This window comes from Charadrius vociferus, unplaced genomic scaffold (assembly GCF_000708025.1).
Source record: "Charadrius vociferus isolate BGI_N301 unplaced genomic scaffold, ASM70802v2 scaffold78, whole genome shotgun sequence".
Classification (NCBI taxonomy): Eukaryota; Metazoa; Chordata; class Aves; order Charadriiformes; family Charadriidae; genus Charadrius; species Charadrius vociferus.
The window spans coordinates 1,640,130-1,657,998 of NW_009649927.1; the positions used below are offsets into that span (position 1 = coordinate 1,640,130).

The window sequence follows — 17,869 nt, forward strand, 5'->3', positions numbered from 1 at the left end:
CAATTAAAAGTCCTCCTGAAAGAGTACAGTGAACAAAAGGAGTAAAATATACATACAAAACCAGCTTAACAATCCACCCAAAAAAGCAATTGTCTTCCTCTGTCTACATTTACTTGGTTTTGAGCAATTGTTACAGCCACAAAAGAAGACAGAAGAATTCTGGTAGATACCACCAATGTTAGCCACAATCACTACATTCAAAAGTGAATTAGCATTAAAAAATTAATTATGCCGCCATCATAATCAACTGGATCCATCAGCTGATTCAAGTTCAACAGACAGATACCAACTTGTGCCTAGAAAGTGCAATCTTCACTTTAAATGAACATTTTTTAAAAACACAGTTTTAAAGAATTATTTAAAAGCCATCACATGCCTGCCTTTCACAACATATTCAGAAGCTATAAATTTAATCTCTAGCTTTGAATGAAGCAGATTCACGATATTGAAGCCAATAAGCCTCACCATTTTATCCCCAAACTTAAGTCGTAAGAGTATTTCATTGCCATGCAGTTAATTCATTGGACTCAATCACAATTTCAATTGTTTGAACCCAGAAGCATTCTATTCTAGTAATACTACTGCAATTTAATCAGAAAATGTTATTTTGAAAAACAACCTAAAATTTTAGATGTGGAGACTTAATACATTATATCCTTTTGCCTCCTTACCTATAGACAATATTAATAAAATGTTAGATGTATTTTCATTTGTATTCAGCATTTGTACACATTAAAGTGAAAATCTCTTCGTACCATTGTTAAAAGCTTAGATATAATCTTTCTCTCACTCAGTCATCTAAAGTGAACCTCCACAGACCAATATTTTTCCCTAAGCTGCAATGTATTTTAAAAATAATTTGCTTAGAAAACCAAGCCCCATTTTGTCAGTGAAATACCAAGTATCAATGAAATAACAAGTATCTTCAAAACCCAGAGAGTGAATGGTTTGCATTACCGATCCATGTTTATTAACACTGCATGCAAAACATTTAGGGTGGGTTTGGTTTTTTTTTTTAATGAATAGTCTTTAAAGAAAAGTCATGTGCCACATACCCCTTGTTCATCCAGTTTAAGCAGCTGTTCAGGTACTTTGGGTGAGTTGGAAGCCTGCCTCAGGCACTGAATGCTCAGCTCTGGTATTACATACTCTAGTACCTCTTTGAGAGGCAGACCTCTTGCTGTGCCATGCCGAGCAGTGGATGGTATAGCATCTTCTAAAATTGCTCCTCTAAGCGTAGTAAGCTGCAGTAAAGGTAAAACACACAAAACATTTTTACTTCTAATACTACAATGACTTTTAAAAATATAAAATTCAGGTTTTAGCAAAGACATGGAAGAAAGAACAAGAAGATTAAGACCTCTATTTTTATTTTTTTTAGCCAGAAAAAAAAAAGATTACTAAATAACTTTTAAAGAGGAGACAGACTCTTATTGTCTCAGTGACAAATACATTTTTTGTTTAAAGAAATCCACTGATGATCTTACTAACAGGAAAACTAAGAATTGTTAATTTTAATACCATACTACCCTAGCAAATACAGTAGTTGAATGTGAGTATGGACAGGTGAGGTAAATTTCAGCAAATGGCACCTTCATTTAACCCATCCACCTATTCTTTAAATCATGCTGCTTTATCTTCATTAGATTTGGCAAAAAGAGAGTAATTTCTTAGAAGCGAGTCAGCTGAATCACCTTTCCACACATACATACTGAGACATCCCTTTTTTGGCAATAAAAGAAAAACCTAGCTAAAAAGCCATTTTATATATATCTGTTTGTAAAAGCACACCAGCCCAGAGATATCAGGAGGTCTAACTAACACTTCTCTATGTCCTAATCACAATAAAAAGTAATAGTCCTATGGATTATGAAAATTTATAGTTGCTTGCTACAATACTAACATTGTGTTTTTTTCATACAAATCAAAGCTAGTTGCTGTGATAAAGAAGAAAATGGTTTGCATGAGATACTGATTAGCTTGAAATAGAAGTTGAGACATGTCCTTCCACAATGATTGCAAGTGAGCTATTCTTCCAAATAAGGTTACTTTTATCAACATATTAATATTGCTTCCACAAATCATATATGCAGAAGTATATAAAAACACCTCACAGAAAAAAAACTTCTAAGAAAGTATTCTGAAACAAAACACAAACAATACAAATAAGTCCTAGTACTAGCTTTCATATTTCTCCCCTCACTTTTCACCTACATTTCTTAATCTTTTATTTCTATCATTAGAAATTTAACATCAAGCAGCTTGACCCAAACTTATATTCTACTTTGTTCTTATCATCTGTTCCCTTCCTTGCCCCTTGCAGTTCCTGTCAGCCAACTTACCTCCTTTTAGGTGCTGCTCAAAAAGAGAAAAATTTTATGCAGTACAGAAGAGGAACACTTTGTTCCAGGAGCAACTACATTTACTAATGGTACAAAACCCATCCCTTTACCATTAACAGATTTACTTTCGAAGTTAGCAACATATCCACAGACAACTAGTACCCTAAACTCTACGTTAACTTTTCCATTCCTTGTAGAATTACTGAAAGAACATTACCTCACTTGTCCTGAAAACTATACGATAGTTGAACTGAGATCCTTCTTTCTCCTTAGCATCTTCAACCTTCTCCCTCCGGATGCTGACTGCTACAGGTCCAAGATTTTCATCTATGCCAAAGTAGTTCTGATGCTCTTTTGCACAAGAGTGAATGAAGAGAGAAGAGAATAATGAAGTATGAGCCTCCTAGAAAATGTTCATCAAATCTCATTAAAAATTTCTGCAGCAAGAAAAAAATACTATTTTTAATTGAGCTATGAGATCTGTAAATACACTGGCTTGCGATCTTCTGAACTGCACAGTAAGTACATAAATCACAAAATGCTAATTTTGTGAGCAGAATGGTCACTCATATCACATAACTCAAATGACTGCAACTGCTGCTACTATGAAATAATAATTGTTTGCATTTTTGTTACCATGAAATTAATAGTTTTGCTTGATGCTGTAAGAAACTCCTTTGGAGACACTGTATGTACATAAAGTCTTCCAAAAACGCTAACAGCCTTCAAACAAATAAGGTGCTATGTAGCCTCCTTCATTTCATTCCATTTATTCTTATTTAAAGCTTTCCATTCAAAGCAGCAACTCAGCTTTAAGACGTGAAAACTAAGGCTAGTAACTCTTCGGCCTTTGATGAATAGTTAAATTCACCCTGAAGCCGCCCACTGGCCCAGTCTGAGAGAGTAAAGCACTACTGATAGAAGAGGAAAATCAAGTTCGAGACCATTTAAGCAGACTAAACACACTCAAGTTCATAGGACCAAACCAGATACATATTGAGGGAACTAGCTAGCATCACTGTAAGGCCAGCCTTTATCACGTTTGAAAGGTCATAGTGAGCGGTTACACCCAGCTTTAAAAAGGGCAAGAAAGAGGGTCTGGGAAGCTCTAGACTAGTCACCATAAACCTTAGTTCCCAGGGAGATTAAGGAACAAATTCTCACAGAAGACATTTTGAGGCACATGAAGGACAAAAAGATGCTTAGAAACAGTCTGCATAGATTTAGTAAATGCAAATCATGCATGACCAACCCAGTTGCTTTCTACAATGAGATGGCTGGCTTTATGGATGAGGAAAGAGCAGTCAATGTCACCTACTTGTACTTTAGCACTGCTTTTTACACAGTCTCCCACAGTATCCGCGTAGCTAAACTGAAAAGACATGGTTGTGACATGCAAATTACAAGGTGGACATAAACTGGCTGGACAGCTGGCCTCAAAGGACTGTGATCAGTAATACAAATTCCAATTAGTGGCCAGTTACTAAAAGATGTATCAGAAGTTGGTAGTGGGACTGTTACTGTTTAATATTTTTTTAAATTATCTAAATGATGGAATGGAATGCATTCTCAGCATATTCATGTACATGACCAAACTCAAGTAGAACAGTTCATGTATTTGCGGTTAGGGGTGTAGTTGGGTGCAACAGATGAGGGGGAACAACTGGCAGCCTTTAACAAACGGGTAATGTGTGCACAGGACAGATACTGAAGTGCATAAACCTTGCAGTATTTTATAAAAGCAGGCAAAGAAGGCTAATTCATCCACACAGATGGAGTTCTGTAGGTATAGGGTCTCTGTGCTTCACTGCCCATTCTCACCTTCCCCTGGAGGCTGCTGCTGAGATGGGGCAGCTGAGCTTCATGGGAGGCAACTCCTAATCCACTGAAGTTTTCAACCTGACATGTGAAAACAAACTCTCCCTTTGACAATCTGGAAAAAAATGACTGACAAAAATCTCATGAAGACCAGTATAGACCTGCATCTGGAACAGAGCAAGTTCATCCAACAGCATGGGCTGGGGATGAACTGCCTCAGGAGGAGCTCTGTGGAAAAGGGTTGGGGAACTTGGTGAGCAACAGGCTGCACAGCAGCCAGCAGAACCCCCTGCAAAGGTGAAAGCTAACCACACTCTGGGCTGCACTAGCAAGAGCATACCAGCAGGTCAGGAAGACATTATGCTTCTCTGTTTGGCACTTGTAAGGCCACATAAGGAGTAGTGTCAAGTTTTGCAGAGTGAGATAAGGCCACTGGGCAACTGCTGAGACAATTAGAGGCCTGGTGCATATAACACATAGGGAGAGGTTGAAGGAGATGGGCTTGTGCAGCCTGGAGAAGAGCAGGTTTAGGTGGGAAATAATTGCAGGACCCCACTAGCTGATAGGGGGTTACAGAGAAGGGAGTGCCAGACTCTTCTCCAAGGTACACAGAGAAAGGACAAGATGCAACCATCACAAGATGCAGCCCCTCATTGAGAGGAATCAAACATGAGAACAGGTTGCCAGGAGAGTTTGTGAAATCTCCATCCTTACAGATGGTCAAAAGCTAAAGGGACAGCTAAAGGAGAATAGGTTCTGAGCAACCTATTCAGAACCTACCTTTAAAAGCAGCTTTAAACAGGGAATTGGACTGGATTACCTCCAGAAATGTCTTCCAATCCAATTTATGCTATAATTCTATATTTTAAAAAGCAATAAAGTAATAGACTAATTTCTTTTAAGATTATCTGGATAAAAACCACTTTGCTAGCATTTTTGAGCTAGTTTGATACTTTTTTTTTTTTACAATGTATTTATAGACCTGTGTGAGGAAGTTTTGGCAAAATGTCTTTCACCGACAAGTCAAAGATAAAGTTATCTTTACATAAATGATAGTCTTATTTGTCAAATCAAGTTTAAATTAAGTTTCAAGTAGCCTTTCAAAAATCTGTCTACGAAGTACGTTGGTGGTTACAGTCCATCTCCCACTGGTGAGTAAATGAGTAGCAGCACATTACAACTAGCACCCTTTTTTTTTTTTTTTTTTTTTTTGGAAGGAACAGCTGGGATGAAAGGGGCACAGACATTAAATTATTCACTCATGCTCACCAACTACATTCCTTCCCAAGCCTGAACAGTCTACCTGCATGGATAAATTACATCTCATGGATTTCCCACTATTAAATTAAAACTTTGAGCCTAATGGGCAAATTTACCAAATGGAACAGGATTGTACAGACCAGAGAGAGAGAGATATTGAGGCACCAAACACTTTCAACAACATAAAAACTCCCCACAGCTGCACATTCAGGCTTTGACAAAAGGTAAACTTCTCAGTTAGGGTTTCTACAGCCTTCCATTTTGATGTAAATCTAGAAAAGGGTATTACACAGTTACTAGATTTCTTGGCTGCAGTATTACTGAGCAGAAAAATGCAAGCTTGGAAGATATCTGCTTATTTCTTGTAGAACATGAAGGACACAAACCCAAAGACATTATTTATGTACATTAAAAATAAATAAGATAAAACTGTTTCAAGAATGGGAATTAAAGAAGCTGAAGTAAATGAAACAATAGCATGGCTACTGATATTCTGGGATTTGGGGAAAACGCTTTTAATTCAAGGCGCTTTTTTTTTTTAATCTCATAAAGTACAAACTCATTAAGTTCATTTAAATGTATTTATGTTGATTTAAAAGTATCAGCTCGAGAGAAGAGAAGAAAATAAGTGCTATTTTCTAGCTGTTTGAAGAGAGATGGTAAAATATTCCTCATTTTTCACTTTTTTATTTTGAGGAATACTTGTCAACTTTTCTTCTAATATGTAAGTCTTACTTATACAAAACTGAGTTAATACCACAAGCTTGCTAAGCCTATACATTTTTTCTGGGACATTTTTTCAGTTTCATATCAGCAGATAGATACAATAACATATTAAGAAATGGTTGCAAGCATCCCTCAAACAAAAAGCACAGTAGTAATAGTCAAGTCTCAAGGCATTATGAGGATAATTGTGCAAGGAGAAAAGAACATATCATGATAATAAAAGAATATTTCAATTATCCTTTCTAAAATCAATATAGCTTTTTTTCCCCTTCTCATCCCCTTTTATCCCACAAAAAATATAGTTCACTAAAGAACCCCATTAATAAACCAAAACCATAAGATAAAATATTCTAGCTTTTATAAACCTTAACTGAAAACTGAGAAGATATTTTCCATAAACATTAACATATTTTACATCAGTCATGTTGGACTTGATTTTAACAATAGTTACAAAGCTTATAAATATGCAGTATAAAACTACAGCTCATTTCAGAAGACACTGAATTCTAAATCTCTCATTTCTTGAAAGGGAATGGAATAATTAGTGCTACACATGCCAGGGTGTTTCTTCCATGCATCTTAAAACAGAAATAAAACTTGCACGCTGACAAGTGCCAATTATAAAACTGTGAATTAAATAAAATATTCAGAAAGTTACTTCTTTTTTCATAGATATCTTGTTAAAGGCAAAGAAAATTGGTGGCACTACATATGTCTCTATATACAAATGACTATTGTTTGCTAAATTTTTATTTCATCCTTCCACAATTATTTTGCTAAATTCAACTATGCTATTAAATCTACAATTCAATGAACAATCAGCTAGGAGAGCTCACTGTCATGGAAAAGCGTTAAGTAAGCCTCAGTATGCATCTAAATGTCACTTTTTCTTATATGGGAGATCGGCACAGCACCAAGACATTTTGGTGCCCAAGGCAAAATGCCTTTTTTCTTTCTTCTATCCACAATAAACTTTGCTCAGGTGAGAAATGTGTTCAGCTGGATGTAATCTGAAGATTCCTTATATGCTTGATCCCTTGAGATAATAGGTATTGAAAACAAAGTTTTTAGTTCCATCAACATGTTTGCCCTGACTTGCCATCTGACTCCTAAGGGCCATCCAATACAGATTTCTCTCATGTAGCTTTTGTTACAACTCTATAGAAAGATAATGTGGAACAGGGCATGGCTTATGTATCATTGTAAAGGTGAGAGGATAACAATCTATTACTGGATATTAAATGCATCTCATCATATTTACTTTTGATGAACTCTACCTACAGAACAGTTTGTAACAAGGATAGTAACAATTCAAGTTTCCTACTATTATACTATGTGGGATAAACGTCTCAGATACTATTTCCTAACTTTTTAATATTATTTTAACATAAACATAGTTTACACTTAGTCAGGAGATCATATGTACGTAATACCAGAACAGAAGTTAATTAAAACTAATTACATTTACATCATCTTTCCAGAAAGGTCATTAGGTTTGTTTATAGTATATAATTTAAAGTGGTTTTGAGTACTCTTTGTATTTTCTTTTTAAATTTCTTTGACAAGATTTTTCTTCACAAAAACATCCAGCCCTTCAGAACCTGTAACTCATCCATGATAAAAGCTTTTCACAAACAAGTCTGCTTTCATTTGGCTAAATCCTTGTCTTTTTTTTTTTTTAAAAAAAAAACCAACTATCTTACCACCACTTTGTCCATTAACAATCTTCCTTTCATTTCCATCTATGTCAATCCTTTCTTCTCTCTGCCCCTCAAAAAATATGCCACCCTTTGTTACATGTGTTACCCTTTTGTTTTGTTTCCCTTCATTCTCTTCCACTGACTCCCTCAGCACTTTTTGATCCTTTACAACCTGCCTAGCTTAAATGCCATTTTGAACCTCTGAATTTACTGCCTGTTCCTTGCTTAGCTCTATGTCTTTTTCCACCTCTTCCATGACAGATCCAGATTCTTTTCTTCCTTGCCTTTTAAATACACTGTTTTTACAGCCAACATGTTCTAGTGTCTACTGTATTGAGAAAACAAGCACTGTACTGCATCCCCTTGCGAGTCCCTAGTAAAGGGTCAGAGGAGGAAGGAGTACAGCAAAGTACTTATTTCCTGCTGTTCAAACGCAGTTCAAAAGCAGAGGAAGTATGACTTAAGGAAGACTCAGGCAGTAACAAACAGTCTTTTAAGGACAGAAGCAGATTTTCTTTTTCTTTTCTTTTAATAACAGCAAAAAGACTGAGCTGTAATACCTAACACAGAAAAGACAGACAGGTATTTTGGGGTCGTCCCCACAAAACCAGAGATTTCACACACATTGCACAATGTAGTACTGAATACAGACACTCAAAGTAGATGACAAAGTGAGAACAGTTTATCTGCATAACGATTCAAGCCAAGATAATTACTCTGCTGAGAAGAGCACCCTGGCACTTTGCAGTCTGAACATATCCTAAAAGAACAGGGTAAAGGCTAGGAGGAAGGCATAAAATGACCTTTAAGCTGAAAAACTAGCTTCATCAGAAGCTCTCTGTTTAAGGAGTATGTATATGTGCATACAGTATGAAAGGCCCCAAGAGACACTTGAAGACGGCAGAATCTAGAAGAATGGAGTCAGAAGCCTCATTAATAAAACCTTCTATTTTGGAGGCACCTTTTAGGAAATAATGATTTCCAGTCTGGGTATCAGTATTTCCAGTGCATCTACTAGATATAAATGTTGTCTTTTCCTCCTGCCCACTAAGAAAGTTTGGTTCAGAGGAGTTAGTTTACATACTAATTTAAATGACCCCCCATTTAGTGAACTTATACAAGCATTGCATAACTTCATAAATAATCTTTACTAAGCAACTTAAATCTAATGCATGAACATCTCAGAACAGTTGCATGAGAAAAATTTACCTTTTCCGTAGAAGAACTTGCGGTAATAATACGCTCCAAGATCAATGTGTTCTATGATGTAACGCTTCACTTTCTCTCTGTGAATGGACTGGTTTTCTCTTGGTACTTCCAGTACTGAAACACCAGCATTTGTGCAATGGGAACTCAGAGAAGACTCAAAAGAACAACTTTCACCAGAAGAAAAAGATGCTGAATTTGCCCTAGAAAGTGCAATCCGTCTATCTCCTTCCCCACCAGTTTCGTTCCTGAAGTAAGGGCAACTTAATACTAAATCATTGCTTTTCCCATCACCCTCATCAGCATCTAAATTCTCTTTCGAATTGAGGTCCTCTTTGCTTCCCAAAGGAGATTCACAGTTTCCCGTTTGCCCTGCTGGCATCTGAGTTTGTGACGCAGCTGAAGCCCCAGTGGTTATATTTTTTCTTTTTCCTACATTTACTCTGGTAGCCATCGCTTCATTTATGTTAAACAAAACGCTCTGAACATCATAATGTGCAAAACATTTCTGACAGTTCCAAGAACGAACATTTCTGTCAAGTCTATCATCCAGATCAGATGAAAATTTAAAAGTTTCATGCTCACTTTTAACTGTTCGCAATTTTCTAAATAGAGATGTTTCTACTGCTTCTGATTTTAGTCTCCTCTTGAAAGATTTCTCCCTGTCTCGACCAAGAAGTAGGGCACTATCCATATAATCCAAGCCAGAAATCCTGACAAATTCTCCCCTGGAAATCTGCGCAGCAGCATGTAGACTTGGAGAAACTGTAGGGTCACAGTGGAAAAACTCAGAAAATCCAAATGGAGCAAGGGGTTTATGTTCAAAATTTTCCACTCGGTATCCTCTTAGCATTGCAAAAAAGTTTTCTCCAGACAAGCCTTGTCTATCAATTGAAGAGGTACTGCCATATTCTCTATGGAGAGCTGCTCCAGTATTTGGGTTAACAGCATTCTGGTCTAACACATCTTCAGCATCAATATCGCTTATTGTCACATCACTGTTGCTTCTTTGCCTTATGGGGTGAAGTCCCCTTTGAGGGGAATGAACAAAAAGATCTCCAATCGAGTATTTTCCCTCTGTAAATTCCAATTCTAGCTCTTCTTGCTGTCCATCACTTTGGTCATTTTGCCCATTTGGAAGTACTGAGCCAACACCTTCATAACCAGTTGGAGGTCTGTTTTCCCAAGCAGCTTTACTCAGCTCTTTAGAACCATCTTTTTTAGGAGGCCATTCAGATACTCTTGCTCGAACACCCATTTTAGGCACAGCTGGTGTACCATTTGTTTGATTATTTTCAGTTTTGCTAGATGCATTTGAAGAACCAGGAGGACCCATGCTACCATTCAAAGCTTTAAGTTTTCTAGCAAAATAATCATCAGATTGCATGGTTCTTGAAGACTCCCTGAACTTTGAGGAAGTTCTGCTAACTTTGTGCTTATCTTCTTGCAAAGACCTTTGATCACTCATGTCCAGTCAGTGGGAGGGGAATCGCTACTATTGCATAAGTTTACTGTTACTTTTGTTATTACATTGTCTTTTATGGGCCAATAAACTGCAATATAAAAATACAGTTATAGTCTTCCCAGAAGTGCAAGCAGAAACCTCAGTGTACCATTTTTGTACAACTTCCGTCAGGAAAGCAATCTTAAAACATGTCCTTCAGTTCAGATGCATTCAGTTCAGTATTAATCCCGTCAAATTTCTTTTATCTGTTCATAAAAAAAATAAAAAAGAGAAAGTGTATTAAAATGTTTGTAGTCAATAAGGGTAAACTTCCAATGTTGCTTACACATACACAACATTACATGAAACTAGAACTAATAAGACTCGCTTTGTATGGTTTTTCTATCCTCTGCCTCCTAAAACCCAACAAATGCAAAAATCCCAGTTTCCCACACAATGCTCGCAGGATAGGAGCAGTTTGAACCTGCGTCTCTCTCATGGGCTAACCAGTACACGCACGCTGAATAGCAGACTAGGCTCTGCCAAGTAGAATAGCCAAATACAATTCTCTCTGAGTTTCCTTCAATGCTGACAGTAACTTAAGATGCCTATTATCTGCCTAACCACTAGGGGTTTTTTTACAGAACATGAAAGAGCATAGCCATCTCTAAGACATGTTTTTCAACTTTGCTTGAAACTGGCTAATACACACAGGAGTTACTGGGGCAAGATTAGTCGAAAATGTAAGCAAAATATATGAAACAGGGCCTTAGACAAAGAAAACTGTTTTGTCCCATTTAAAAGATTTTAAAAGCAAGTAATCCCTCCATTTCCACTATGATTAATTCAGTCAATAATGTGTTTCACCCCCACCCCCCCCCGTAGTGGGAGATTTACTTACATTCCTTTATTTGGAGTGTGAACTATTATTTAGCTGTGTAAAACTGTATAGTTGTTTCCGTTACATTATATTCCAGTGGTTGGAAACCTAGACTGTTAACTCAGTTACTCTGCTAAAGAACATATCTGCTGTCTTCCACAAATAAGAAAAGATAGTAGCCCTATTGGTAAGTGTTCATTTGCTTAGAAAATTGGAATTGCTATGATATAAAAATATTCTTCAATGGCTTTAATGGTCTTAAGAATGAACATGACTCATGCTGCGAAGATTCATTTGCAGCCAGAGCCCGTCCTTTAATCCACACTAAAATAAGAGACAAGACAGCATGTTCTTTTTCAGCTTTTGTTCCTTCAATAAAAACGCCAACAAAATGATGTTTTAACACGCTGCAAATAAACATAATATGCATTTACCAGAGTTTTAAAAAAAAGGTCAGGTAAAATGAGCCTGGAATACGAATTCTCCCCTTATTTCAGTGAATATATGACATGGTAAGTGGAATTCAGAAGACAAGTGTCATAAAAAAAATTCTCAAAAAAAAGAGTGTGAGGCAGAGGTGCAAAAGAATAATACACATTGAAACTTGACAGATTATTTTTTCTGCTTGTCAGAAATCCACACAAAGTTGTGTTTGATACAGCAAACTTTAGGACTCTTCTACCAAACTGGGTTGATAAACACAAATTAGAGTTACAGTAGCATCATGATTGACATGGTTTCTATTTGGCTGTTATTAGGAATGGGCAACATAACAATATAACATTGCAGTTTACTGTCTCTACATACAAATTCCTCAGAACTCCCGTTTGATGGCCAATGATGTCAATTAAAACAAAATTTTTGTTTCCCTACAGAACTCCAAAAGGTTGTTTAAAGTGACATGTTCAGAGAAACAGTATTTCAAAAGCAGCCTGTAGGATTTTGAAAGAAACAAATGCACACTACCACCCCATTTATTTTCAATCCAAATCCACAATGTGATCTACTGTTTGGCCTCACAAACAGCTGTTAGTGGAAGGCAGGAGAGCACCTGAAGGCCACAGGAGAACAAGACCCTTTTATTTTTTTTGTGGTGGTTGTGTTAGCTTAAATACTTGATGGAGTATTGCCTGAGCATTATAAAACAAAAGGATGTTGCAAAAGCTAGTATTTGAAGAGAGAATTATTTTTCTTTACAATGTAAAGCTGATGTGACAGAAGACCAAAGAAATGGCCGTTTTGGAACTGTAGATTGATGTTTTACTGGAAATACTAATATTTGAAGATGTGATGCAGTATATTTAAGGTATACTAGTAAATTTTTATTTTTATTTTTTTAAATCTGCAGTTAGCCTGATTAAAAAAAAAACTGCCTGGTTTTATATAAATGTGTAAATATAAAACTGATCATTCCTGTAACTCAATACAACAGCATGTTTTGGTTGAAAGCTGACCTACGCTGATGGATAGCACTGTATTCTCTTCTACTTTCTGTTCCTTAAGTTTTTTCTTTCTCCATAGTAAGAATTTAACAACGCCCAAACTATCCCCTGTAGATGTTGATACTGTTTATTATAAACCAAATTTGCTTGTTGAATTTAATAAACTATTACTTCCACAAAGAATGCTGTCAATGTGATCACGAGGGTCCTTCTCTTCAGACCTGTACAGTCCTTTTTGTCAAGTTCTTCACCTCTTTCTTGTTTTGTCTCATCCTAGCATTTAAGAATGGTCTCACTGACAGATATGGTCAGAAAAGAAAAGCTGGATGCCTACCCTGCTGTTGTGCTCCTGCCAACCCTTCCCACTAAGGCTGCTGGATGTTATGCAAATAACTTAAGTTCCTTCCACACAGCTACAAAGACTTCCTTCTGAGCTCAATACAGCAGCTGGTTTGTTAGCCACAGTTACAGTTCTTTAACATGGAATGATTCCAAGTTTCCTGGGGACCTGGATACATGCCCACTAATGTTCCTGTGCCAGTAGCAGAGCAATGAATAAGAAGTGTACTATTGGACTATCCTGTCAAAAGGAGGCTGTTCGGTAACGCTGCCTCATGTCAGCCTTGATAGATGGAAATGAATTATTTAAGAACTCTTTCTGTGATCATTTTGTTGATCAAGACTTTGGAAATCTGCCCCTATTATTATGTAATGTTATCACCCTAAAAAGAATGCATAATTTGGATGAAAGCATTAATCTCTACTATTTATCAAGATGACAATTCTATAAACCATGACTCTCAAGCTCTACTAATCTTAAAAAATGGGAAGTGCAATTTGATAAAATAGGAGTATATGCAGGAACGATATGCCAAAAGCTGAAGATCAGACATTTCATTTGCATTCAATTGATTCTACACAGCATTCGGTATGCTCAGAGTTTGCTTAGTTTCCAGTCTTCAAAGAAACACTTAGTAGGGTAGCAGTGTCATGTATTTTGCCAGTAGAGCAGAGCAGTAGTTACACAATGGCCACTTTATGGGAATCCAAAGTTCGCAAGAAAATTCTGCCTTCAGGCCCACACTTTTAAGTGCAATGAAAAAGAACAGTGCAAAGGAGAAATTAACATGGTTCGTAAGCTGCCTGTATTTTCACAAGTTCTGAACCAGATAACCCACTGAGCAAATCTGTAACAAGGTATCATTTCCTAAAACTAAGGTTGCCACTAGGAAAAAGTAAGTAATTTTTGAAAAAGAAGGAAATCATACAAAAAAACCCTTTTTAATGCAAGCTCAAACTTGTTTCAGTTTGCTTGGGTTTAAAAACAGACTATATTTGCTAATGTTGTTAGATTTACATATTTTCAGTATATCTATTAACAGCATTTTTTTCTTCATGATTCCAAAATCAGAGCTATCCAATATTCAGAAGCAAAATGAGGGCTATGCCTGGTTTTCAAGTCATGCTACTTAATTGTGTGCCCAAGCCAGAAAATTCTGGTCACACTGAACTGTGATATCATATCATATGACGGTTGATTAAGAGGTCATGCGGGAGATTTATTACTGCAGATAGGAGTATGGAAGAGAAAAATGAGTTCTTAGTGCATTTGTTTCCATGCAAATGTCTTTAGAAAACCATGATATTTAAGCATAATTGTCTTTAAATAGAATATTTCTTTCAAATTTTTCCATGAGGCACAGTGAATATTAAAGGATAACACTAACTATAATTGAGCCAGTTATTCAGATTGCAGCTGTGGAAAATGGATTGGAAATAATACAATGAACAAATTATGAGCACAGCTCATGAAAAAAATGGTTCAAATTATTATACATCAAATTTACAATTAAAGCTATAACTACTACAGTATAAATGGTTACTTCTCATATGCATATTTCAGATACTTGATTAATATGCAGACATAGACAAGAGGCAGAAGATGGATGGGAAGCCCCTCATTTGACTAATGGAAATACATATGAGCTTCTGTGTAGTGAATATTTGTTGCATGCTTCCTTAGTTGTGCTGTATTTCTTCGCATTTACAGTCTTTGCTTGCGAGAGAAATGCAAGAGGAGAAACTGAAAAGAATCCTTTGTTGAAATTGCATAGTTACAGTAATGTATCTACAGAATAATCCACCAACCATCATACTACAGCTTAGTTGATTTGGGGGTTGGCAGGAAGAAGCTATAACTGAGCTATAATTAAGAGCCTATGTGATTCTCAGTGCTGGTGAAAGACCATCTCATTTCTTATCAAAACAGTGAAATTGCACTAGTTTGGGACCGATGCAAGATTGGGGGGTGAGGGGGGAGTTAAAAACCCATACTCTGTTCTTCTAATACGGTTCCCTTCAACAAAGAAAATGGCAGATAACGTAAACATTGAGACAGAGATGCAATGTGTAATGTTGCAGCAATGGATCTTTCAAACAGACCTTTGAATTCCACAGCTGTTCTGTACTGTTCAGTGAAAGGTGTTTTATTTTTAAGGAGAGACCTCCAATCATAACCGCTCTCCTTCATTCACAGGCTGAGAAAAATCACATCATCATCTACAGGAATAATTGTATAAGATCTACCAGTAAAAACCAGACCCCTCAAAAATGTTAGACTTGTGTTTGTCTTGTGGTCAAGGTCCCCCACCTGTCACCTTGGCTTTACCAGAGAAAATAATTTAATAAATCACACCTTCCAACTACTAAATACCAAACTCACCACTATTAGTTGGTTGTTTTATTGTTTTTATTTTTGGTTTTTTTGTTTTTTTTTTTTTAATATACCACAGCCATTTATTAAAAAAAAAAAAACCCAAACAAAAAAGCAGTTACAAAATATATACTTTCTTTGGTGTAACTCATTATACCAAAGAATACCTATCACAAAGTTCCAGCAGCTTCTCTTTAGCATATCTTCTATTACTTTCCTCGAATATTCGCTCCTACACATTGCATCTCAATTCATGCTTTGTTTCATTAAAAACCACTGTTCAAGTTTTTCATCAAGCCACGCAGGTTCTCTCTCAGTGAATATCAATGTTTTATATAAAGCTATTTCTGACTATAGCGTTACTGTCTCTGATTTTAAACTTTCTGTTAGAAATCATCTCCTGTTACTAAAAAAATATGTTTAGATAAACTTGTGATTGAGTGTTTTAGCACTGTATTTTCTTAGAATATTAATACAAAAATTCTATTGTTCCATTAGCACAAGTTTTGACACTCAGATGCATTAAGGCTAATCTGATTTCCAGAACAAACTGGATATCCTCCTATTCTTACAGCTGTATTACAAACAGTTCAATCATGCAGTCTATGCAGAGTTTAACTGGAAAACTGGAATTGAAGTTATACTTTGTTCAGGTTGAACCATGTAAAACAGCAGAGTGAAATCACAATTTTGTTTAAATCACTAGCAAAACTACCACTGATGCACTGAGAATGTTTCATTTGTACTCTTCCAATTCAGTTCATTTATTTTTAACTGAAATTATGGAAAATAACAAAATATAGTAAAGCCTACAACATAATGCAATGAGTGAGGTAAAAAGGAAACACTTTAACATGAAATTCTTAGACCAAGGAATTTTTCCAGGGAAGAGTTGAAAAAACATTTGGAATTACTGACCTCTTATTATCCCATCAGAGAGAGAAAGACACCAAAAAAAAAAGCACCAAACTCCTCATAGATTATTACTAACCAATACCATTTTTTGGCAGTCTTTACTAATTGCAAATAGAAGCTATATACCTGTCAGTCAAGTTCTCATACCAGTGAAAATTTAAAATGAACAGAATGCAAACTATCTTTGTTTCCCTTCATTCCTTCCATTCATGAATCTAGATGTCAAAGTGCAAAAAAAGAATTCTACTTATTGAGTTTTAAATAATCTGTTTTCTACAGGGAGACTGAAAAAACATCCAGAACATAATTTACATGCATGCACATTATCTCTTCAGGACAGAAAGTATGGCAAACTGGATGAATCAAAGACATTTCCCAACCTTAAAGTATTTAGATGTAGTTAAAGTATTTAGATGTACTTATCTCTGTGCCTCTAACATTTCATATTAATTGCAATTTCCTTGTAAATATATTTATCCTTAAAATATTAATCATACAGAATTTTAATGCCAGTTTCATCTTTGAGAATGAAGAGTCTTGAACACATAACGACACAGGTATGTCATAAAAAAATATTCATACAAACAAATGTCAGTCAGCATATAAACACAAGCAAGTTTTGTATAATACTTTATATATTCAGTATAGTTCAAGAGCCTACAAAATAGGGAGTAAAAAAACTGTTTGCATGATGTACTTTTCCTCAGCTAGTAGAACCTATAGAATCATAGAATGGTTTAGGTTGGAAAGGACCTTGAAGATCATCGAGTTCCAACCCCCCTGCCATGGGCAGGGACACCTCCGACTAGACCAGGTTGCCCAGGGCCACGTCCAGCCTGGCCTTGAACACCTCCAGGGATGGGGCCTCAACAACCTCTCTGGGCAACCTGTTCCAGTGCCTTACCACCCTTAAAGTGAAAAACTTCTTCCTAATGTTTAATCTAAACCTGCCCTCTTCCAGTTTATAGCCATTCCCCCTCATCCTGTCACTACGTGACCTAGTAAAAAGTCCTTCCCCAGCTCTCCTGTAGGCCCCCTTATGCAGTAAAAGAGTTCAGATTAGACAGAGCATGAATTATTCTGGAAGAGTAAAGATGACTCACTTTCAGTTCCAATACTGAAAACAACAAAAAAGTCATTTTCAGTGGTCTTCTCAAGCAAGTTGGAAAACCTTTAAATCCTCAGTAGAAACAGTACTGTCTACCAGCTCACAAATTGTCATATGTCCACAGATTCTTGAATTGCCCCTTCCTGGTTGAACGCTTGCATTCTCATTTAAATTGTATAATCCCCAAAGCAGGGACTATTTCTTTGTCCTGTTCCAACAGGATCCTTATATGATGACCCCACTGTACAGGATGCTAAATACTATGATAATCCAATTAATATGACCCCACTCTATGGGATGCTAAATACTATGATA

At 36.3% G+C, this 17,869-nt stretch overlaps 1 protein-coding gene across 1 annotated transcript in view; it reads right to left on the reverse strand.

The window, feature by feature from the left end:
• Window positions 1-10,676, reverse strand: part of SIPA1L2 (signal-induced proliferation-associated 1 like 2) — a 90,193-nt gene extending 79,517 nt beyond the window's left edge. Inside the window, exons 1-3 of the mRNA XM_009891145.1 lie at window positions 9,056-10,676; window positions 2,560-2,693; window positions 1,056-1,244 (exon numbers count right to left, since the gene is read on the reverse strand). Coding sequence (XP_009889447.1) covers window positions 1,056-1,244; window positions 2,560-2,693; window positions 9,056-10,520 — 1,788 coding nt within the window. The 5' untranslated portion in view covers window positions 10,521-10,676. The remainder of the gene's footprint in view (window positions 1-1,055; window positions 1,245-2,559; window positions 2,694-9,055) is intronic.
• Window positions 10,677-17,869: the final 7,193 nt, after the last annotated feature.